At 43.3% G+C, this 19,488-nt stretch overlaps 1 protein-coding gene across 1 annotated transcript in view; it reads right to left on the reverse strand.

The window, feature by feature from the left end:
- The window catches only part of LOC308287855 (paxillin-like), a 51,775-nt gene that overhangs the window by 12,849 nt on the left and 19,438 nt on the right, over positions 1 to 19,488 (reverse strand). The window contains exons 2-6 of the mRNA XM_080729161.1: positions 10,225 to 10,418; positions 9,288 to 9,373; positions 8,427 to 8,566; positions 6,555 to 6,750; positions 3,713 to 3,860 (exon numbers count right to left, since the gene is read on the reverse strand). Of these exons, the coding sequence (XP_080585287.1) occupies positions 3,713 to 3,860; positions 6,555 to 6,750; positions 8,427 to 8,566; positions 9,288 to 9,373; positions 10,225 to 10,418 (764 nt within the window). The remainder of the gene's footprint in view (positions 1 to 3,712; positions 3,861 to 6,554; positions 6,751 to 8,426; positions 8,567 to 9,287; positions 9,374 to 10,224; positions 10,419 to 19,488) is intronic.

The following is a 19,488-nucleotide window of genomic DNA, read 5'->3' on the forward strand; positions in this document are numbered from 1 at the left end:
CAGAAGTCAGCATTGAGACGACTAGGAATGAAGGATATGTTGATTGGAAGAACTGGCACCATTACCTGAACAGGTTATACTAACCGCCAGTGACATAAGAAAAACCAAATCACATGATCAACCAAATTAATAAATGACTGCTATTAAATCATCTGACCACAGTCCAAATGTATTTAGCAATGGGTCATACAAACTTGAATGAAACAATCAGTCACTGCCCAGAGTGACTGATTGATCCTGCCGTTGGCTCTAATCTCTACCTTATCCACAGCTGGAGTGCCCCCCTCCTCCCGCGTCCGCTGCGGGTTGGACATGACGATTACCCCTTCCGTCAGCCAGTCGTCCGGCTGCTGCTTGCGCCGGCGCTCCGCCGGACGCCCGGGGATGCCCAGTTTACCCTGAAGCTCCTCGATGAGGCGGTCCTGCGAGTTGCTCTTGTTGACGATGATGGGGCCCATTTTGCGTCGCAGCAGCCCGTCCCGGAACATGGGGTGCACGTTAGAGGTCTCCTTGGTGCGGCGGATAACTGACTTAAGCTGGAGAGCGGACGATAGGGAGTCGTGGTGGGTGCCGGGGATGCGTCATTCACATGTTGGGTTGCAAGCACAGGCCCTGTCCCTGCAAGGTCTGGCTGCTGAGCATGTTTGTCAAAATGCACTAGGTTTGGAAAAAAAGTTCCCATATCCAATGTATTGTTGTCACAGAAGCCTAGCACGGTTTCCCTCCACTCCCATTCCAAAACCATTCACTAGTATCTATTCTATAGCAAGGCATGCTGGATGATTGAAATCGAGGCAACATCTATTCACAACAAAAGCCGAGGCGTTCATATTAGCTGTTCATGCTAAAGGCAGCAGAGAGTGGATAATCACATTATTGTTATTATTATAAGGCTCTCACTGTGTGTCACTGTATGTCACTGTGGTGAGCAATGAACATACCGTTTACATCATCCTTCTGTTGCATAAACATGAAAAGCCAAGCCCTGATGAACAACACAGACACCTTATGCAAGTAGAGACGTGCAGACATCTTTCAGCAAAGCTTTTTTATATGACTAAGCAATGGGGAAAAGGCACACTTCATGCACCACACCTCAAGCATAGAAGATGCTTTGTCCATTTGAACGTTTTTTACAGCTCCTTGTGTATTTGTAGCATCTGACCTCCCAAAATAAGCATGTCATCCCCTGACATATCATCAATCTTGAAAACTTGTAATAATTATTGTTTCGGCCCCATTCGATCTGATTGTCTGTCTTTTAGAAAAATAACTGGAACAACAAATCTTCTGAGAACTTGTTGGGAATTATCAGTATGCTGCCCTTTGGTTAAGGCCAAAATGAATAATCTTCGGTGGACATGGCAGATGTCAAAAAATGCACTCTACTGTCTTTTTAGTTTAAAATGCAATTAATATTACGAATAGTTAACCAATGAATCTGTGTCACACTTATTAGTGTTTACAACGCTGTTGGTGTCAACATGGGATTGAATGTTTTGCAACAGGTCTAATAATGGAAAGACCAAATGGGGCCAGGAATGCTTCCAATCCCGTGCCAATGGCTTATTTTGGGAGACTCTGGATGCGTCTCCTACTTGGCCAGATGCAGATAGTCGCTCCACAGCAGACGGCTGCTGCGATGGTAGGTCCATGATTACATCTGGCGTCCCAGGGCACGTAGAGGGAGTCGGACAGTCATCCATCCAGCTGCACTCAGTCATGGGTGTCAGTGTCCCATCTCGGCTTGTCAGTGTCCCATCTCGGCTAAGGCTAGGATAAATCCCTTCCTCCTCCTCCCAAGTTCTGTCCTCATCTCCTAATACAGAGTATGCTCCATCCATGGAGAGTGAAGAAGGAGGCTGGTTCTCCGCTTGTGATGAGTCAAAGGCTAAGAGTTTGTCCAAGGCATCGTCCAGTAAAGGTTCTCGGCATGGCCAACTTAACCCCAGAATCTCGTCTGCCTGGTTTTCTTTAGGAAGAGAGGACTGGCTACTTGGCGGTAGAGTGGGCTGTGAAACTGCAGATGATGTGGGATTGGTATTGGCTGGAACGGTATATGTTCTTCTGATAACAGTTGGACTTTCAGTCTTTGGAACCGGACTAGCACACTTTGAGACGGTTAGTGGACTAGAAATCTTGGGAACCGTCACCGGGCTGGCACATTTTGGCACCGTTTCTGAACTCTTGGGAACCGTCACCGGGCTAGCACATTTGGGGATTGTTACAGGACTAGATATCCTAGGAAGTGTCAGTGGACTAGCACTCTTTGGAACAGGACTAGAAAGCCTAGAAACTATCAACGGACTAGCACTCCTAGGAACTGGACTAGCACTACTAGGAACTGGACTAGCACTCCTAGCAACTGGACTAGCACTCCTAGGGACTGGACTAGAAAGTCTAGGAACTGGCACCGGACTGGCACTCCTAGGAACTGGGCTAGCACTCCTAGGAACTGGGCTAGCACTCCTAGGAACTGGGCTAGCACTCTTTGGAACAGGACTAGAAAGCCTGGGAACCGGACTAGCACTCCTAGGGACTGGACTAGCACTCTTTGGAACAGGACTAGAGAGCCTAGGGACTGTCACCGGACTGGCACTCCTTGGAACTGGGCTAGCAGCCTTGGGGACGGTTAACGGACTCTTTGAAGGTGGAGCAGGGCTGGAACACTTCATGTCCACTGGACTAGGACTTGTTGTGTGAACAGGGCTTGGACTTTTACAAACAGTAACAGGGCTGTTGCTCTTAGGGACAGTTACTGGACTGAGGTCCCTGGCAACAGGAACCGGGCTAGGGCTTTTAGAACTTGAGCTCCTAGGAACAGTAAGTGGACTTGAGCTTTTAATAGCAGCGGTTGCTACATGAGCAGGGCTCTCGGTTCTAGTTTGATCAGGGGGCATTAGAGGGCCAGAGACACTGAGGCTCTCCGCATCAGAGGTCACAGTAAGGACATTATCACCACCGTCACTGTCTTGTATCTCAGAATCCTGAGGGGTCTCGGATGCGGTAGCAGTTGAGGAAGCTGTGGCTGAGCCGAGTACAGAACCTTCATCTATATGAAGTTCTAGTGGGAGAGGGCTATAGGTGGGGCTGCGGTCAGAGCAGGGCAGGGGAGCGTCCACTGGGTCTATATGAGGGTTAATAGTTTCAGCTGTCACCACTGTCTCAGCAGCATCAATCACCAGTAAGGGGTCAGCTGTTTCCATATTCACCGACCACTGAGAGCCAGACTGGATAATGGGTGAAATGACCACAAAATACACATGGAGACATACACAGTGGTAGAAAAGAAGAGAAAAGAAAAGAAAGACAAATAGATTGAGTTGGAAGAGAGAGGAAAATAAAGTTGTCCCATATACAGTATGCACATCGAGACATGTTCCTCATCCGTCATATTTCAAAAGTAATATTATTAGGTCCTGTTTGATGAAACAACCGTGTGCTGCCTCAATAACTCAATATTTTCATTCTCCCACATTCTCTCCACTAGTGCACATAAAGAAAAGAATAAACTGTATACTTAAAAAAAAGGTGATACTCTTTACAGCAATTCTTAACCGTGGCCATTCACTCTTACACGCAAAGTAATCAACAATATACACTAGAACTTATACACAATTATACACATACAATACACTTTCAATTTCAGAAACCTGATCCTGCATGTATGCCTTCGCTCCAATAATTGTACCCTCTCCTGAGCCATACTCACATTGCTCTGGACTTTAAAATCGGACAGGGAGGCCATTAGCTCATCCAGCTCTCGTGTGGCAGAGGAGGCAGACATTCTGGCTTGCTGTTGTGCTGGTGTTTCCTCTTGTGCATCTGTTAGTTCATCTGACACCACTAAATGTGTGGGGCTACAAACAAACACACAAACAAACACAACTTGCTCAGTCCTCAGGGTTTCCTTATCCATTTGTAACTAAGAGGTATCCTATGGTTAAAACAAAACGTTTTTTAAAGTTCTATTCTGATTGTAATCATAGCTATAGTTGCGACCGTCAGGGAGCAGTTTACTATGAAAACCTCCACCGGCCGTCCGTCCGTCCGTCGGTCGGTCACACGTCACACGTCACACCTTTGCCATGCTCATATCTCCGCATCAGTATATAGGGCTTGTTTGTTTATTGTATGACATCACGCCACATCATCAGCTGTGGACTCTGTGATGTCATCGTATCGCATCAGTATATAGGGCTTGTTTGTTTATTGTATGACATCACGCCACATCATCAGCTGTGGACTCTGTGATGTCATCGTATCTCCATATATGGCCATCTCCGTATATGGAGATATAAGTCGTCCATGCCCAAGTATGGGCTGGTGAGGTCAGACTTTGTGTGATGCGTAGGTTATCTCCATATATGGAGATTCAACATTCCAGGCAATGCTCTCTTCCCTGGTGAGAATTGCCCCTTTATATAGGGCTTGTTTGTGTATTGTATGACATCACGCCACATCATCAGCTGTGGACTCTGTGATGTCATCGTATCTCCATATATGGCCATCTCCGTATATGGAGATATAAGTCGTCCATGCCCAAGTATGGGCTGGTGAGGTCAGACTTTGTGTGATGCGTAGGTTATCTCCATATATGGAGATTCAACATTCCAGGTGTAACTATGGCTACCCGTATGACGTGAGAGGTGGAGGTTGTGATATTTGTGGAGATAAGCGACCAACGGTCGCTTATCTCCCGATTAGGGAGTCTTACTGGTCTAGTTGTACAAAGTAATCAAAGAATGGGTTGACTGGTAGGCTGGTTGACTGCTTTATCTGTGGAGAGTGTATGTCACTGAGAGTCCTTTTATAGCGATTGAAATCATGATGAGGTCACGATGAGTCATCTATGCCCAAATATAGATTTCTAGGTCAGATGGCCCATGGAGTTTGTGATGTCAAACCTAGCAACCCAATATAAACAAACCTGATGTCAGACCTGAAGTAACCTTTTATACCCATATATGGAGATACAGAGATCTCCATATATGGGCATATTAGAAAGCCCATATATGGGCATATACGGATGACATCAGGGATATCCATATATGGGCATAAAAGGGACAAGGGCTTACAGTTAAGAGATCTCCATATATCGGCATATCAGAAAGCCCATATATGTTCATATACTGATGACATCAGGAATATCCATATATGGGCATAAAAGGGGCAAGGACTTACAGTTAAGAGATCTCCGGGCATAAAGGGACAAGGACTGTTACAGTAGATATAGAGATGTCCATATATGGGCATAAATGAACAAGGACTGACAAACACTGAGATCTCCATATAACCTATGGGAATATAAGGGACGAGGACAATGCGTAGCATTGTGAGCTTGTAGACCTATTTTCTAAATATTGTTGTACATTAAAAACTTGAAATGGGTCGTTCTGCATAGTACTTGGGATTTGTTGATGTAAATGTTCACATAGAGTGTAATAATTGGTAAAACAAACTTTTGGCCTATTTGTGGAGATAAGCGACCAACGGTCGCTTATCTCCCGATTAGGGAGTCTTACTGGTTTTGTACAGTAACAGGGGCCTGTCTATCTCTCCAGCTCCTTGGAAAACGAATAATAAAATGTTCAGGTGGGACAGAAATTCATCCTCTTCAGTTTTATAGTATATCATTTCTAAACTTGTATGCTTATCATCAGAGTTCTCTCTCCTGACTGGATACATTTGGTCAGAATATAGAGCTATTTATCGCAACGTAGGTCGCAAGTTTAGTATGTGAGCGGCCACAGCTTGTCCGTACGTATGTACAGTGTATGTATCTCTGTCTATAACGCCTGACACTGTGGTTCTATGGGTTTGTCACTCTGACATCATGCTCTGACGTCACTGTGATGTCAGGGGAACCACTCTTAACAGAATGGGTTTGCCGCTCTGACATCACGCTCTGGCTTCACTGTGATGTCACACCAACAGAATCCCCTATATGCCCATATATGGAGTACCCTGATGTCATCAATATTAAGCCCATATCTAACAAGGCTTCATATGGGAATGAATGCCCATATATGGAGGCCACATCGGCCACATACCACACTAACGGCTGTTTCTACAGACAGGGATTTCCATGTATGGGCATAAAAGGTTTATGATGTCAGATGTCATAGGACTTTCACATAACGAATAAAAGAGTAAGCATGTTTGGACTCTCACAGCATATCTCTATATACAGTACATGGATCTCCATATATGGGTACCAGGGGTCTCCATGGGTAACTGGTCCGATATATATCACAGGTCAGATGGCCAAGAATTGGCGCAACCTCACCCTTTAGGGCGAGGTCGCATGTCGCCCTGAGGTGTCTTACTAGTAATTTATTTTAACGAAAACGTCACTTATAACCACTTTAATCCACTTTTATTTTTAAAAATGTTTTAAAACAAAATCAAGTTGCTATATACATAGGAACATCTAAAATTGACACAGATGCTTTCCCGGAATAAAGGGTAAAATAATGCATATAGGCTTGCCAGGTCTAAATGCGTTAAATGAACACTGCATAAAATAGCACTGAGTGCATGCTGGCTCCTACCTGGGCGAGGGCACAGAACTCTCAAGCTCATCTAGGAGGCTCTTGACGCTGGGTCGGACATCCTCCACTCCTCTGCCTGCAGCGTTGCGCTTGGGCTTCTCCATGACAGGCGGAGGGGCCGTGCCAGGTGGAGAGACTCCATTCTCGTTGACGTAGTGGCTGGTTGTGCTTGGAGGCAGTGGTGGAGCAGCCTCCTCTGCGACACAAAAGATCACAACATGGATCAGTGGGGTTGTGCATTACAGTAGTTGCATGACTCAAACTGCATCCTGTGTCTATCAGCAGAACTACAGAAGGAGACGATGTGCAAATCAGCGACGTCAGGCGGAAACCTTGTATGTCCAAAACCCGTTACTTTTCAGCAAATCGTTGCTGTCCGATAAAGAAAGATAAAGAAAACCCCTTATCTCCATATTCTAACCGTAAATTAATGGTTCACCCCAAAATTACTTTTTTTCTATCGATTACTCACCCCATGGAGACTTGAGTTCAATGATATTTTTTAGTTTCTGTCGCATTCCTAAGCCAATAATTTGATTATAATAAATTTACCCCCATTGAGACCCAAATGCATTTGGGTCTCCATCCGGAATCTGGAATACGGGTCATTAATCAATAGGGGGGGAAAAAAAGTCATTTTGGGTGTGAACTACTCCTTTAATGTCCTACCGTATTTGTGTGATGTTCATATTACAGCATCACACAAATGCATCAAAAGTAGCAGTTCCAGAAGCTCGAAGCGCGGCACGAAGCGACACAATCTTTTAATTTGAATCCTGAAAAGTAACAGTTTTGGACATATGAGGTTTCCACCCGACGAAATGGAGAAAAAAGAACCGGTGTACCAATGCATTCAATGTGGTTATTATTATTTAGTCACAAGTTCTTGTTAAAGGAATGCTTAAAGGAAATGACTTTATTTCTATGTTTTACTCACACTGTGATGTCTTTGGTTCAAACTATGACATGCACGAGAGAAGAACGTTCATTTTAAGGAGTAAAATTCTCGAGACATCACCGGGTTAGTAAACGATTGAAATAAAGTAATTTCTTGAGTGAAATATTCCTTGAATAATACTCATTGGTTACATATTGAAAACTGCACGGACAGATTTATCCACATTCACTTAAAAACAATAAATGAAAAATATCAAAAATAGCTAATCCACCAGACTCACAACGAGTCACATCATAATTCATTGTGAGCTTGTAGATCGGCTATGTTACCTGTGTAGTATGATGATGTGAGTAAGGTATTAATTTACGGAAAAAAATATTAAAAGTTGAAATATGGAAATGCGAGAAACGAAACACAAGGCACAGACAGATATGTATACATAAAAACACCAGGAAACATCAAAAAAACGATGCTGTAGCACAGTGTTTCTCAAACCCTGTGTTACAGGGTGCCGTGATCCAGTCCAGGGGTGCCGCACAATAATTTGATGATATTTGGAATTCATCAACATCACTACATCAATATCACTTCACTATGCTTAGTAAAAACAGACCTTATTTGCACTGTACTTGAGTTCTTTTTCCATCTACGGCCAACTCTTTCACCAAAAATAGCTGATCTACAAGCTCACAACGCATCACAACCTTCCCTCCAGAATAGATGCTGGGGTTCAAGTTGAGCCTACCGTATCTCGGGTGTAATGTGAATATTTACATTGCATGATAAACTGTAAGATTCTAAAAATCAACAGTGTAATTCAGGGGTGCTGTGGAGGAAAACGTTATTTACAGGGGAGCCCTGAGTAAAAAAAAGAAAACCCCTGCTGTAAACATACCTTCAATAGGAAAGCTAGCGGTGCTGTGTGTAACAACATACCTTCAGTAGTGAAGCTAGGGTTGCAGTGTGTAACATACCTTCAATAGGGAAGCTAGGCGTGCTGTGCTGAACAGCGTTGAGCTCCAGCAGCAGCAGGTCCAGCTCAGACAGGTTGCTGCCCAGAGGTGAGCTCATAGCAGCGGCCGTCGCCTCACTGCTCTTCTGCTTGTTGGGGAAACTGTTAGAACAGCACAGAGAAGCAGTCCATGTTATCAACGTCAAGTCAAACCCGTCACCATGGTTTTACTCAATGACTCGCCCCATAGGGGACCAAACTTCTACCGCTCTGTCAATAAAGTATCCTTGCTAGGGAGTAGGGATGGGACGATAATCGTTATTATAGTTTATCGTGATAAAAAACACTCAACTAGAAGCAGTGCTCTTCCGAGCACAGGTCTCCACCATGTCAGGTATGTTATTGTGGCCTTCTGCTGCCGCTATAATAGGCCAATGTGAAAAGGCCAGGGTGCCATGTTTACTTCGGCCTTTAACGGCAATGTGACACTGCATGCATGATTTGAGGCATTTTGTTCCAAAAACAAGTTTGGCAAAAGTCGACCTGCTGGTGGCGCTATAACAGGCCAATGTGAAAAGAGTGGCCTTTGTTCCTTGACCTAGTGGATATGTGCGTGCAGAATTAACATACTCTCTATGCTATACTACACAGTTTCTTAGACTTGACCTTCTTTTCAACATAATTCTACATTCATACCATGTCCCATATTGGCATTTCCATACAAAAAAAGGTAAATGTCTTTGTACTGTAACTCACAATTGATCAACAGTAAACAGTGTTAAAAGGCTAACTGATGAGAGCAAATAGTAAAATGACAAAAGCATGTGAATATCAATTACATTTTTCTCAAATCTCAGAAAGATGCATGTTGGAGCTATCCTACCTGTACACGTGGTCTTCTTCACTGAGGGGTTGGGTTGGACTGTTACTGTCCCGAGACCAAGGGCCTATCTGAGCACTGCTGAGAGACTGAAGGCACAAGATATTAGATTAGATTTTTTTATTTATTAGACAGAAATGTAAAAACAGCACATGGTACATGCATTTAGGCTAAAATGATAACACAAAAAAAAGTCCAAAGGACTGTTTTTTCTAAAGATTCGTTTTTTGGGCTTTTATGCCTTTATTGATATGACAGTAGGCTGACAGGAAACGGGGGAGAGATGGGGAGTGACACGCGGCAAAGGTCGTCCGGATCGGGAATCGAACCAGTGACGCCGCCAGGCATCCATGCCTAAGTGGTATGCGCCTGGACCAGTAGGCCAGCGGGCGCCCCAGAGGACTGTTTTTTCATGAATCAATGCTGTACTATAGTAAATACCATTTATTTTGCATTGTGTTTTACGACGTTTTACTGATGATATCTTCTGCATAGTACTGTGTTCTATCTGTCTGTTCATTCAATGTTATGAGTTAAAAAAAAGGATCTCAATGGAAACAAGCCATAGGCTTTCTTGGATGTATCATTTTAGTTGACCTTGTACCTGTGAACTGTACTGTCACTATGCAAACTTCCAATAAAGTCTTCAATCAATCAATCAAACTTGATCATACTATAGCGTCACGCAAAAGTAGCAGATCCACAAGCTCGAAGCGTGCCGCGAAGCAACACGTTTTGAGCTTGTAGATCTGCTACTTTTGATACTTTTGAATTTGAATCGTGAAAAGTAACAGTTTTGGACATATGAGGTTTCCACCCGACAGAGACAGACAATGTACTATATTGAGTGCAAAGGCCATATAAAAATCCTTTTTGATGGAATTATTATTTTGAATAATTCATTGTGTTTAAGGTGTATACAGTACGTTAGTTTATTCACCTGTGTTTCCTCGCCTCCGTTCAAGGCTTGGTCAGAAGGCGGAGGTGGTACTGGGGGTGGGGAGGAGCAGTCCACGTGGTCCTGGTGGCCCTGACCTCCAGTGGGAATGGAGTAGGCTGTTTCGTCGGACAGGAACAGCGGCCGCTGCTTGGAGATGTGGGACGTTGTGGACTCAAGGTCCGCCAATAAAGCATCTGGAGAGGATCACAAAACATGAACAGTTCCATCACGACGTTTGCTTAACCATCATTACAGTACATATCAACGCTCATTCTCATTGCCCAGTAGGGCAGGGTTGACAAAATCAAATATCATGGCGTTTATGACCAAATATATTGATACAGGTTCACATCATATTGCCAATCCAGCGCTACTGATCTAGTTGGAAACATAAGGCATTACTGCCTTATCTAGCAGAGCTGCAAAACTCATTTCAGTTTTATATCTCAACCTGTATATCATCAATAGCAGTTATGTTATATACACGACCAAGAACAAATTATTGCAGTTTCTCCTAGCGTTCAACTTCTGCTACTTGTGCCACACACACGCGCGCGCACACACACACACACACACACACACACACACACACACACACACACAAAACACATTAACACTAATGACCACAAAAGAGCACCGTCCCAGGTGGTTCAACTGTGAAAAAACAAGTTAGAACTATAATATGTTATACTAGCTCCAACCACAGGACCCGGAGGACAGACCCAGAATGCACAGACAATGACTGAAGAATTTTCCAGTGTTGAAATGTATTTCTTCTGTGATCAGCAGCGCAGACTAACACTAATGGCATGGGAGGAGCAGCGCAGTTGTAACTCATGTCAGCACCAGTCCTTTGGTTACTCATTGACCTCTGTTTGCCTTGCGTCTTTGTTGATGCCTCTCAAAGACAAGAAGACTGACTGTCACACCCACCAACTACTACACAGTAAAGTCCTATGCTAATTATACTCTAGCGAGTATAAAACATGTACCCATGGGTCCATGTTTACTGTTTCAGAGCTAGATTCAGATTCTTACTGTAGGCTATAAACATACAAACGGCATCTAATATACACTTATTTATTATTCTGAATGAAACACAGGGTAAGAAAACATCTTCAAATTCAATCATTCTAACCATTGGGAAGGAGTTGACACTCGTGACAGTGTTGGGATTTAGTGAAGCACACACACTGTATCACTGAACACTGGGCCTATTTTAGCATCACTCACCAAAGCAGTGTTTAGTTTCTCCAGCAGAATTTCACAAGCATAACGACAAGACTCTAAATGAAGTAACTTACTCGCTATGACTATAAAATGTCTCACATTTGAAGAACCTATTAGTACAATATAAATAATAATGTTAAATAAGTATCAACATGTATAAAAGTTAAGTTAATGCACCAGCATAAACAGTCAACAGTCCATAGCAACAGTCAAGTAAGCCGAGATAAAAAAGCAGGAGATCCGAGCACATCCTTTATTGGCAGAAGGCAAAAGCCAACATTGTTTTGACCTCAGCGGTCTTCATCAGGACTAAATAAAACGAGTAAGAACTAAGCTACTGTCCTAAAAACACCCAAACCAAGACAGGTGTGAATGGAAAACGTACTTTCTGAAGTACTGAAACTCCACGGTAACAGCACCCAGAAAGACAACACATCCGTAGAAGCAACACACCCGTGAGACGTAGCCTACCTGACAGAACCAGCAGACAAGACCTCGACAAGCCCAGGGAGGAACACAGATACCTGTCAGAACCAGCAGATACACAAGCCCAGGGAAGGGGGGAATAACAGCAGAAGGAGCGGGAACAAGACTGTCTGCCAGGCAGGAACTGCCTTTCTTAACTCTACCATCAGCAGAGGAAAATGAGAGACCAGGGGGACCGAGCTGAACGCAGGGCAGCAGAACGAGGGGGGGGCGGGTGGGGGCAGGGGTAAAAAAAAAAGTGACAGTAGGTTTAGGGTAGGAGGTTCACCTTTGACACCCTGTCCCATACCTATCTGCCAGAGAGCAGGAGGAAGAGTCAGTACTCACGCAAACGATGAGCGACTGGGGCAGTTGTTGTCTGTGGCTGCCAATATCCAACTGTGGTAGGTGGGTTTGCATGGGACTGGGCACCGCAACTACAAAGCCAGAGTCAAACACAAGCGGCTGTCCGTTGTGAAAGAGGCGAGGAAAGCAAACAGGTAGAAGAGGACTCTTATCGAGTGTGTCATACCCACAAAGGGAGTGGTATGTCAAAAGTCTGAGGGTGTAATCAGACGGCTGTTGAAGCCATGCTTTGGCTTTCATGACTCATCTTCTGGCACGCCTTTGGTAGACTTTTATTTAATTTAAGTTCCGAAGTAGTGCGGACCCAATGGAGATATGACTGGATTAGGCTCTTGTTGCCGCTGTGCCTCCATGGCTCTCTAGAATAACCTGACTGATTCTTTTTTTTTTAAGATTTGTTTTTGGGCTTACTGACAGGAAATGGGGGAGAGACAGGGAGTGACATGCGGCAAAGGTCGCTCGGACCGGGAATCGAACCGACTGATTCTATGAACACATACCTCAAATCAAAAAGCAAATGTATCTGTACTTGCACTTGCACTACATTTGTTTTACCTCTTGCATCTCTACTCTTCCCTTTACTAACTTGTGTTTTGAAAGGTGTGATGCAAATAAAGATATTATTATGACTAAGCTTTGGCCCCCGGCCGCAGACAGAAAGGAGACACAGCGGAGGAGGCTGAACACCAGATCCCTTTTGGACTGCTCTGGCGTTAGCATGGTTGACATGGCTGGCATGCCAGCTGATGACAGGGTTTCACACAGCAGAGGGAACCTTCTCCACATGGAGCGGGGGCAGGCCAGGCACATTCCACAGACCTTCATTATGGACACAGCACAGCCTCTTGTTTACACTACAGCAGCCAGATAGCTCTGTGTGTGTGTGTGTGTGTGTGTGTGTGTGTGTGTGTGTGTGTGTGTGTGTGTGTGTGTGTGTGTGTGTGTGTGTGTGTGTGTGTTAGGGATGGGACGATATGAAAATGTCATGTCACGATTATTGTTAACAAAGAAATAGAGATTTATGATATTATCACCATAATCAAAATATCCCACACATCCATTATCCTGGGGCGGAACATTTGCCAAAAAATTGAAGATCTACAAGCTCACAATATGACACGTTGTGAGCTTGTAGATTGTTATTTCCAGGTCTGTTTTACCAATTCTAGAGGGTTTAAATGGTACCGGATATGCAGCTCGGCTGCAAGGTGAATTGATCCCATTGCATGATGGAGGATCATTTCAGGATAAATCTAAATCTCCATGATAAGATTATTGTGAGTTTTTTTATCACAATAAACGATAATAACGATTATCCTCCCATCCATAGTGTGTGTGTGTGTGTGTGTGTGTGTGTGTGTGTGTGTGTGTGTGTGTGTGTGTGTGTGTGTATCAAAAAAGAAAAACACTCCCATAGATGTGAGGGAGAGAAATAAGAGATCCCAGCATCATTATTCATACCAAGTATGGTGTGTTATAAAAGCTGCTACTGAAGAAGGCACACATCAAAGAACGTCCACCATGCGCACATGCACGCACACGCACACGCACACACACACACACACACACACACACACACACACACACACACACACACACACACACACACACACACACAGCTTCAAACTTTCCTTTCTGTTGTGCCAGTAAAATAATATTCACCTACAGTCAGCGACTGTGAAGAGAAACTGTAGAGGCTTTACTGTGCTTAAACCCATATTTATCTTTTTAGATAACTGAAAACTGTCTGCAAACAACGGGATGAATAACAAAATGAAGCCCGTCCTTCATTCGGTCCTCTCTCTGTGAGTTCTTTTAACTACTATAACTACATCGGGATACCTCGGGGGTCTATACAGTACTTGGCCTCCTCCTTTTAACCCCCATCTGCACCAAATCTCTTTGCAGAAAATAGCAGAACTACAAGCGTGCATTGCGACATCATTGGTCCGACGTCCCATTAGTCCGACGCTGGTGAATGCTAACCCTAACCAATGTAGGACTAATGAGATGTCGGACTTATGGGCAGTCCCTGTGAGCTTGTAGATATTTACTTTTACCCTACTCATATCTCCGCCACAGTTGCCCCTATCCATGCCAAACTTTGCACTCACACTCCTTGGCTGCTGATGACATGAATCATCAACATGGGTCTGTCCCATTTAGCGCCACCATCAGGCCGACTTTTGCAAAACACATTTTTGGACACTGCTCCTACAGATTTTGCCCTAAAATCACGCAAAGCGGTACACAGTAATAGTATAGGCCTATTTGTGTATACATGTGACCTGACGGTCGCTTATCTCCTGATTAGGGAGTCTTACTGGTAGATATTTGCCCAGAATAGGGACCCCAGGGTTCACGTGGTTAACCCAGAGAAACACAAACACTGACCCAAATTGACACTTTTGAAACATATTTTACGCATTCAGAGTTCAATGAACACAGAGAACTTAACTTGTGTAGCTTTGATTACATTTGATCAATTTATTTTGAGTTTATATTCAATTGTGTTCATATAGGGTATTAGGGTCAGATTATTGCTGCAGCAGTTCCAGTGATCAGTTCAAGCAACAGCTGTTTGTCCAGATGGCTTATGTAACAAAAGATTAATCAACTCGGTCCTTACAGTTCAGTGAGATTCATGTACTGTAAGCGCGAAACAATTCAGCGCTCCAAACTCAAGTCAATGCACAACCTTGAAGGTGCCTCTAGGGCATATCAAATATGTGAACATGTTTTGTAATTCTTTGGTGCGGGAGACATGAAACGACTTGATGCAGCTATGAAGCCTAACCAAACGCAAATTGTGTTCGTCGACAAGGACACGACTGAGCTAGACCAACAGCGACTCTTCCCTAGCCTGGAAACCAGACGATTCTGCCAGTGCCAAAACGTTTTTTTTTTTTTTTTTTTTTTTTTTTTTTGCCTTCAGCAGATTTGCTCTGGCCCACTCGATTGTGATTGGATTTCCCTGCCCCTGAATTTGGCAAACTAATCAGGGCCTTGTATGCAAATATGGGGCAGGTTTATCACCTCTTTTAATACGCCCTTTGGAAATGCAGGTTCCAAACAGAGATTCCAGAACAATATTTACTTAGTGATATTAATGCCAGGCCAACTCTTTCCCTGTTACAACCTGATGAGAATATGGGCTTACAGTAATGTATGCACTCACCAAAGTACAAGCAGACATTCTGACATGCCTGTCTGACATACAGTAGATTCTACAGTATGTCTACAGTGTAGAAGATGGTTAAATGCAAGCTAACGGATATAACATTCATCCTGGGTCTGTTTCATCTATCTAGCTGTACCAGCATTGTCATTTCCTGTACAGTTACCATCAAGGCGACAAACAAACAGCTAAAAATTAAACAGATCCCCCACTAATGTTCTTGGCTTCTGCTGTTAACCCATTAAGACCGGGAACGCATCTGTGTCACGTAACCACTTTAACCATAATTCTTTATATTTTGGCTATTCAAAAATAGCAATAACAAAAAAGATTTGTGCAAGTCTGACCCGAATCTATAAATGTCTTCTACTTTGTCAACCCCCATCTCAAAATATGATGTTATCAGAGACCCCAAGAAGCAAATAATATTTGAGTTACAAATGTTCACTTCAAAAAGATTTGCACACATTTTCATGAAACACTTGAAAATTTGTCTTTGAATATATATTATTTTAAAGCAAACATTTTTAACTCAAATCCTTTGCTCCTGGGGGTCCCTGGAACAAAATATTTTGAGATGGGGGTCCGCGGCCAAATACATTTAATTCTAGGGGACCTTGACATTTTGAGCACCACAGATAAAGAAACATACGTTACTTTCTAGGTAAGAGATGCCTTTATTCATTGAAGGCTTTATGAGCCAGGCGTGCTCTGGCCCATCCTCACACTCTAAACATGTCCACATTGCAAGTCTGCGAGGTCTGCTTGGAGGTGTGTCCATACCCACTGCCAGAGGAACATGATGCAACGGCACAGCATTTTATCCACGGCAAACCTAGATCAGTGCTTCTCAATCTTTTGTTTTCAATGTCAATTTGGACCCCCAAACTGGTATAAATTTGCCCACGGACCCCAATCAGAATTTTTTTTGTGCCAGGGACCCCCCAGAAGAGACGAGTTTGTGGTGTAATGCTATAAGGTTTTGATAGTAACTTGCGACCTGACGGTCGCAATAAAAGGATAAAAGTGGTTAAAATGAATGTGTGTGTGTGTGTGGGGGGGGGGGGGGGGGGGATCTGACCCAGATCCCCAGTGGCTAAATATGTAATTACTGTTGTTGTGAATGAGGAGGAAACCTCATCTGACTTGAGGCTGCCTGCAAGTTCGAGATATACAATTTTAAACTCTGGTTAAAATCGACCCATCCTTCACTGAAAAGAGAGACCTTTGAAGATATGTATGATGGGGGAATCTGGAGCACCGCTAATTTCACTCGATGAGATCCCATCAAAGGGAGCCTTTCGGGCAAACCAAGAGTTGGTGTGGAACATCTTTGCATGATTTTCATTTGGCAAATGTTCATTTTGAAGTAATAAGAGTGAGAGCTACGTATTACGTAAAGCCCCCCTGGCTGGCAGGGGTGAGAGGGAGAGATTTGAGCCTTGGGGCTGTGAAGAGGTTTAGACGCCCCCACCACCCCACTCACCCACCTAAAATAAGAAAGAATCCTAAACCCTTCGATCTAACATACCCTCTTCCATTCTCAAACACAAACCTGTATGAAAACAACACAGCTGGAGGTGCAACAGTTAATGGAACTAATCAATTTAATCAATAAGAAATAATCAATAATTGATCATTTAAAAATAATTTCATTTTAGACAAAAACTTTCAAAAATAGCAAATCTAAAATCTCACGTTTTTGAATTATACCATTGTGCAACAAAGTATAAAGTTGGGCTTAAGTGATGAATCGATTTGTTGATAAATACATAATTGATTAATAAAATCTATTTGATTCCTTTTTGACGTGCTTCTGGATCACTTGTTTAAAATAATGAAACAGTTGAAGGCCTAAACACAACCCTAGCATTCAGGATACGTATTCCAATCGTTAAGCCTATATCTGTCAACAGTACAACACCTAGTTAGTCCCCGGTTTGCTTCTTGGTCAGCCAGACGTTTAGCTGCATGTCGCTGTGCTGCTTTCTCTCTGCGTTTCCTGTCTTGTGCCAAGTGGAATAATATAAAAGCACCTCTTTAAATCTCATACAAAATATGCTTGTTATGTTCCAGTAAATTAAAAGAAAAAGAAAATAGACTTTGCGTCTCACATTATCTCGCATAACTAACAAACCAACCGCTTTATGGACTACAAGGGGATACCCTGATCAAATAGCTGCAAGACTGCGTAAGATAGTGAGGACATGTGTGGCACAGTTATGTTCCCTGACTAAAATCTGGGTTGACGCAGATTGAGGATACTCCCTTCCTCCCTTCCCAAATGAATGCCGTGTGTTTTAATTACATGAACACCACTCCACATGGGGCTCATTATGAGAGAGAGAGAGAGAGAGAGAGAGAGAGAGAGAGAGAGAGAGAGAGAGAGAGAACATAAAAGGGAAGCAAAACGGATGATGAAAAAGATGGAAGAAAATAAGACTGAAGAGAGGAGGGTATTGCAGGGAAAATAAGTGGGGGGTTGGTAAGGAAACCAGTTTGCAGGAGTAAAACGTGTGAGCTGAGAAGAACGGAGCACTTAAAGCTACTATCCGGGACTTCTATTAAATTAATAAATCATCATTTTATCCAATCTGTGCGTTACAATATGTTAATTAATACAATGTCACTGGCAAGCATATGTACATCTGCAGTGGTTGGAGGTGATCTCTCTCTACTCTTCCATTGAGAGGTTTTGACAGCGGGCGGCGTTGGTTACAAGGACACTGGTTGCCAATGTCAACGTTATTTGAAGAATTGGACACTTAGATGTGCTGCCATCTTTATTGTAGACGTCCTTTTAACTCTCTCCATCGGGAGAGACATAAAACATATGATTGGAGCTTTAACAACCTTTTATGTTATTTTATTTACATCAGTCTTGTTAAAAGCTACCATGACAGAATGAATGAGATGAAATTAGACCAAGTGATCCTGGATGTGTACTGCAAACGTACTCTGTGAGGTTTGGGCCTAATCGTTAAACAACAGCGGGAAAGCCTCCATTATCCCCGACAGGATATCCTGCCATAACAACTCTGCATCCTTTTCACTACACAACATGCTTCCTGAATACCACCATTAAGTCTATCACTGCAGACTACGGCAAGGAATGATTAAATGAGGTCTACACTGACTGAACACAACAACTCCATCAAAAGCATTTTAGCTGCAGAGTAACCAAAGATAGTTGAGAGGCCTACTGGTAGCAGCTCACTTAAGTATATGAGCTCTACTGGGAGCACATTAGTCTAATCGATGCCTGCTTCTTTTGACCTACCTCGTGGCAGAACCTTGTCAAACCTGGAGAGGGCAGTGTTGAGTTGTGGTGTATGTACTGGCTGTGTGTGGCTGTGTGAGTGTGCCTGTGCGTGCATGTGAGAGAGAGAGAGAGAGGGGGGAGGGAGAAGAGAAACATTTTGCATTCTAGATGAGCATTATCTGTGAGCTACATAAATGTCACAGCATTTACAGAAACAGGCTCACTCGCTGGAACCCATTATCAGCAGCGCCACATGACAAGCATCAACAATGCCAACAGTCTTCTTTCTGTGCATCAGTGTCACCCTTGGCATCTGCCTTCCATTTTTATCCCATCTTCTTTCCTCCCTCCCTTTCATCTCTCCTTCCCTTCTTCGCTCTTTCCTTATCTGATGGGCAGCAAAGTGCACAGACTGGCTGACAGGAATTCCAGACGAGCCACAACAACACTAAATACTTCTATATATGAGAGTATGTGTGGAAAGACAGGTAGAAAACTGATAAATGTACAAACCAGAGGAGAAGGAACAGGAGGCAAGACAGAACATAATGGGGGGCAGAAACATTTGCTTTATACTACTAGTAGACTGTCGTTTAGAACACGGGGAGCTGCAGCTCAAACCCTATTTTATACTTGGTTGTTCATCGAAAAAAAAAGTAATATAGTAATATAAAAACAGACTTGTCTCTAACATTTTTTGAGACAGCAGCTGGAAGCAGGTGAAGCTGAAATGACAGATTTTTCTGATTTGTAGCAACCTTCA

Source organism: Nannobrachium achirus (assembly GCF_963921795.1).
Source record: "Nannobrachium achirus genome assembly, chromosome: 6".
NCBI classification, from domain to species: Eukaryota; Metazoa; Chordata; class Actinopteri; order Myctophiformes; family Myctophidae; genus Nannobrachium; species Nannobrachium achirus.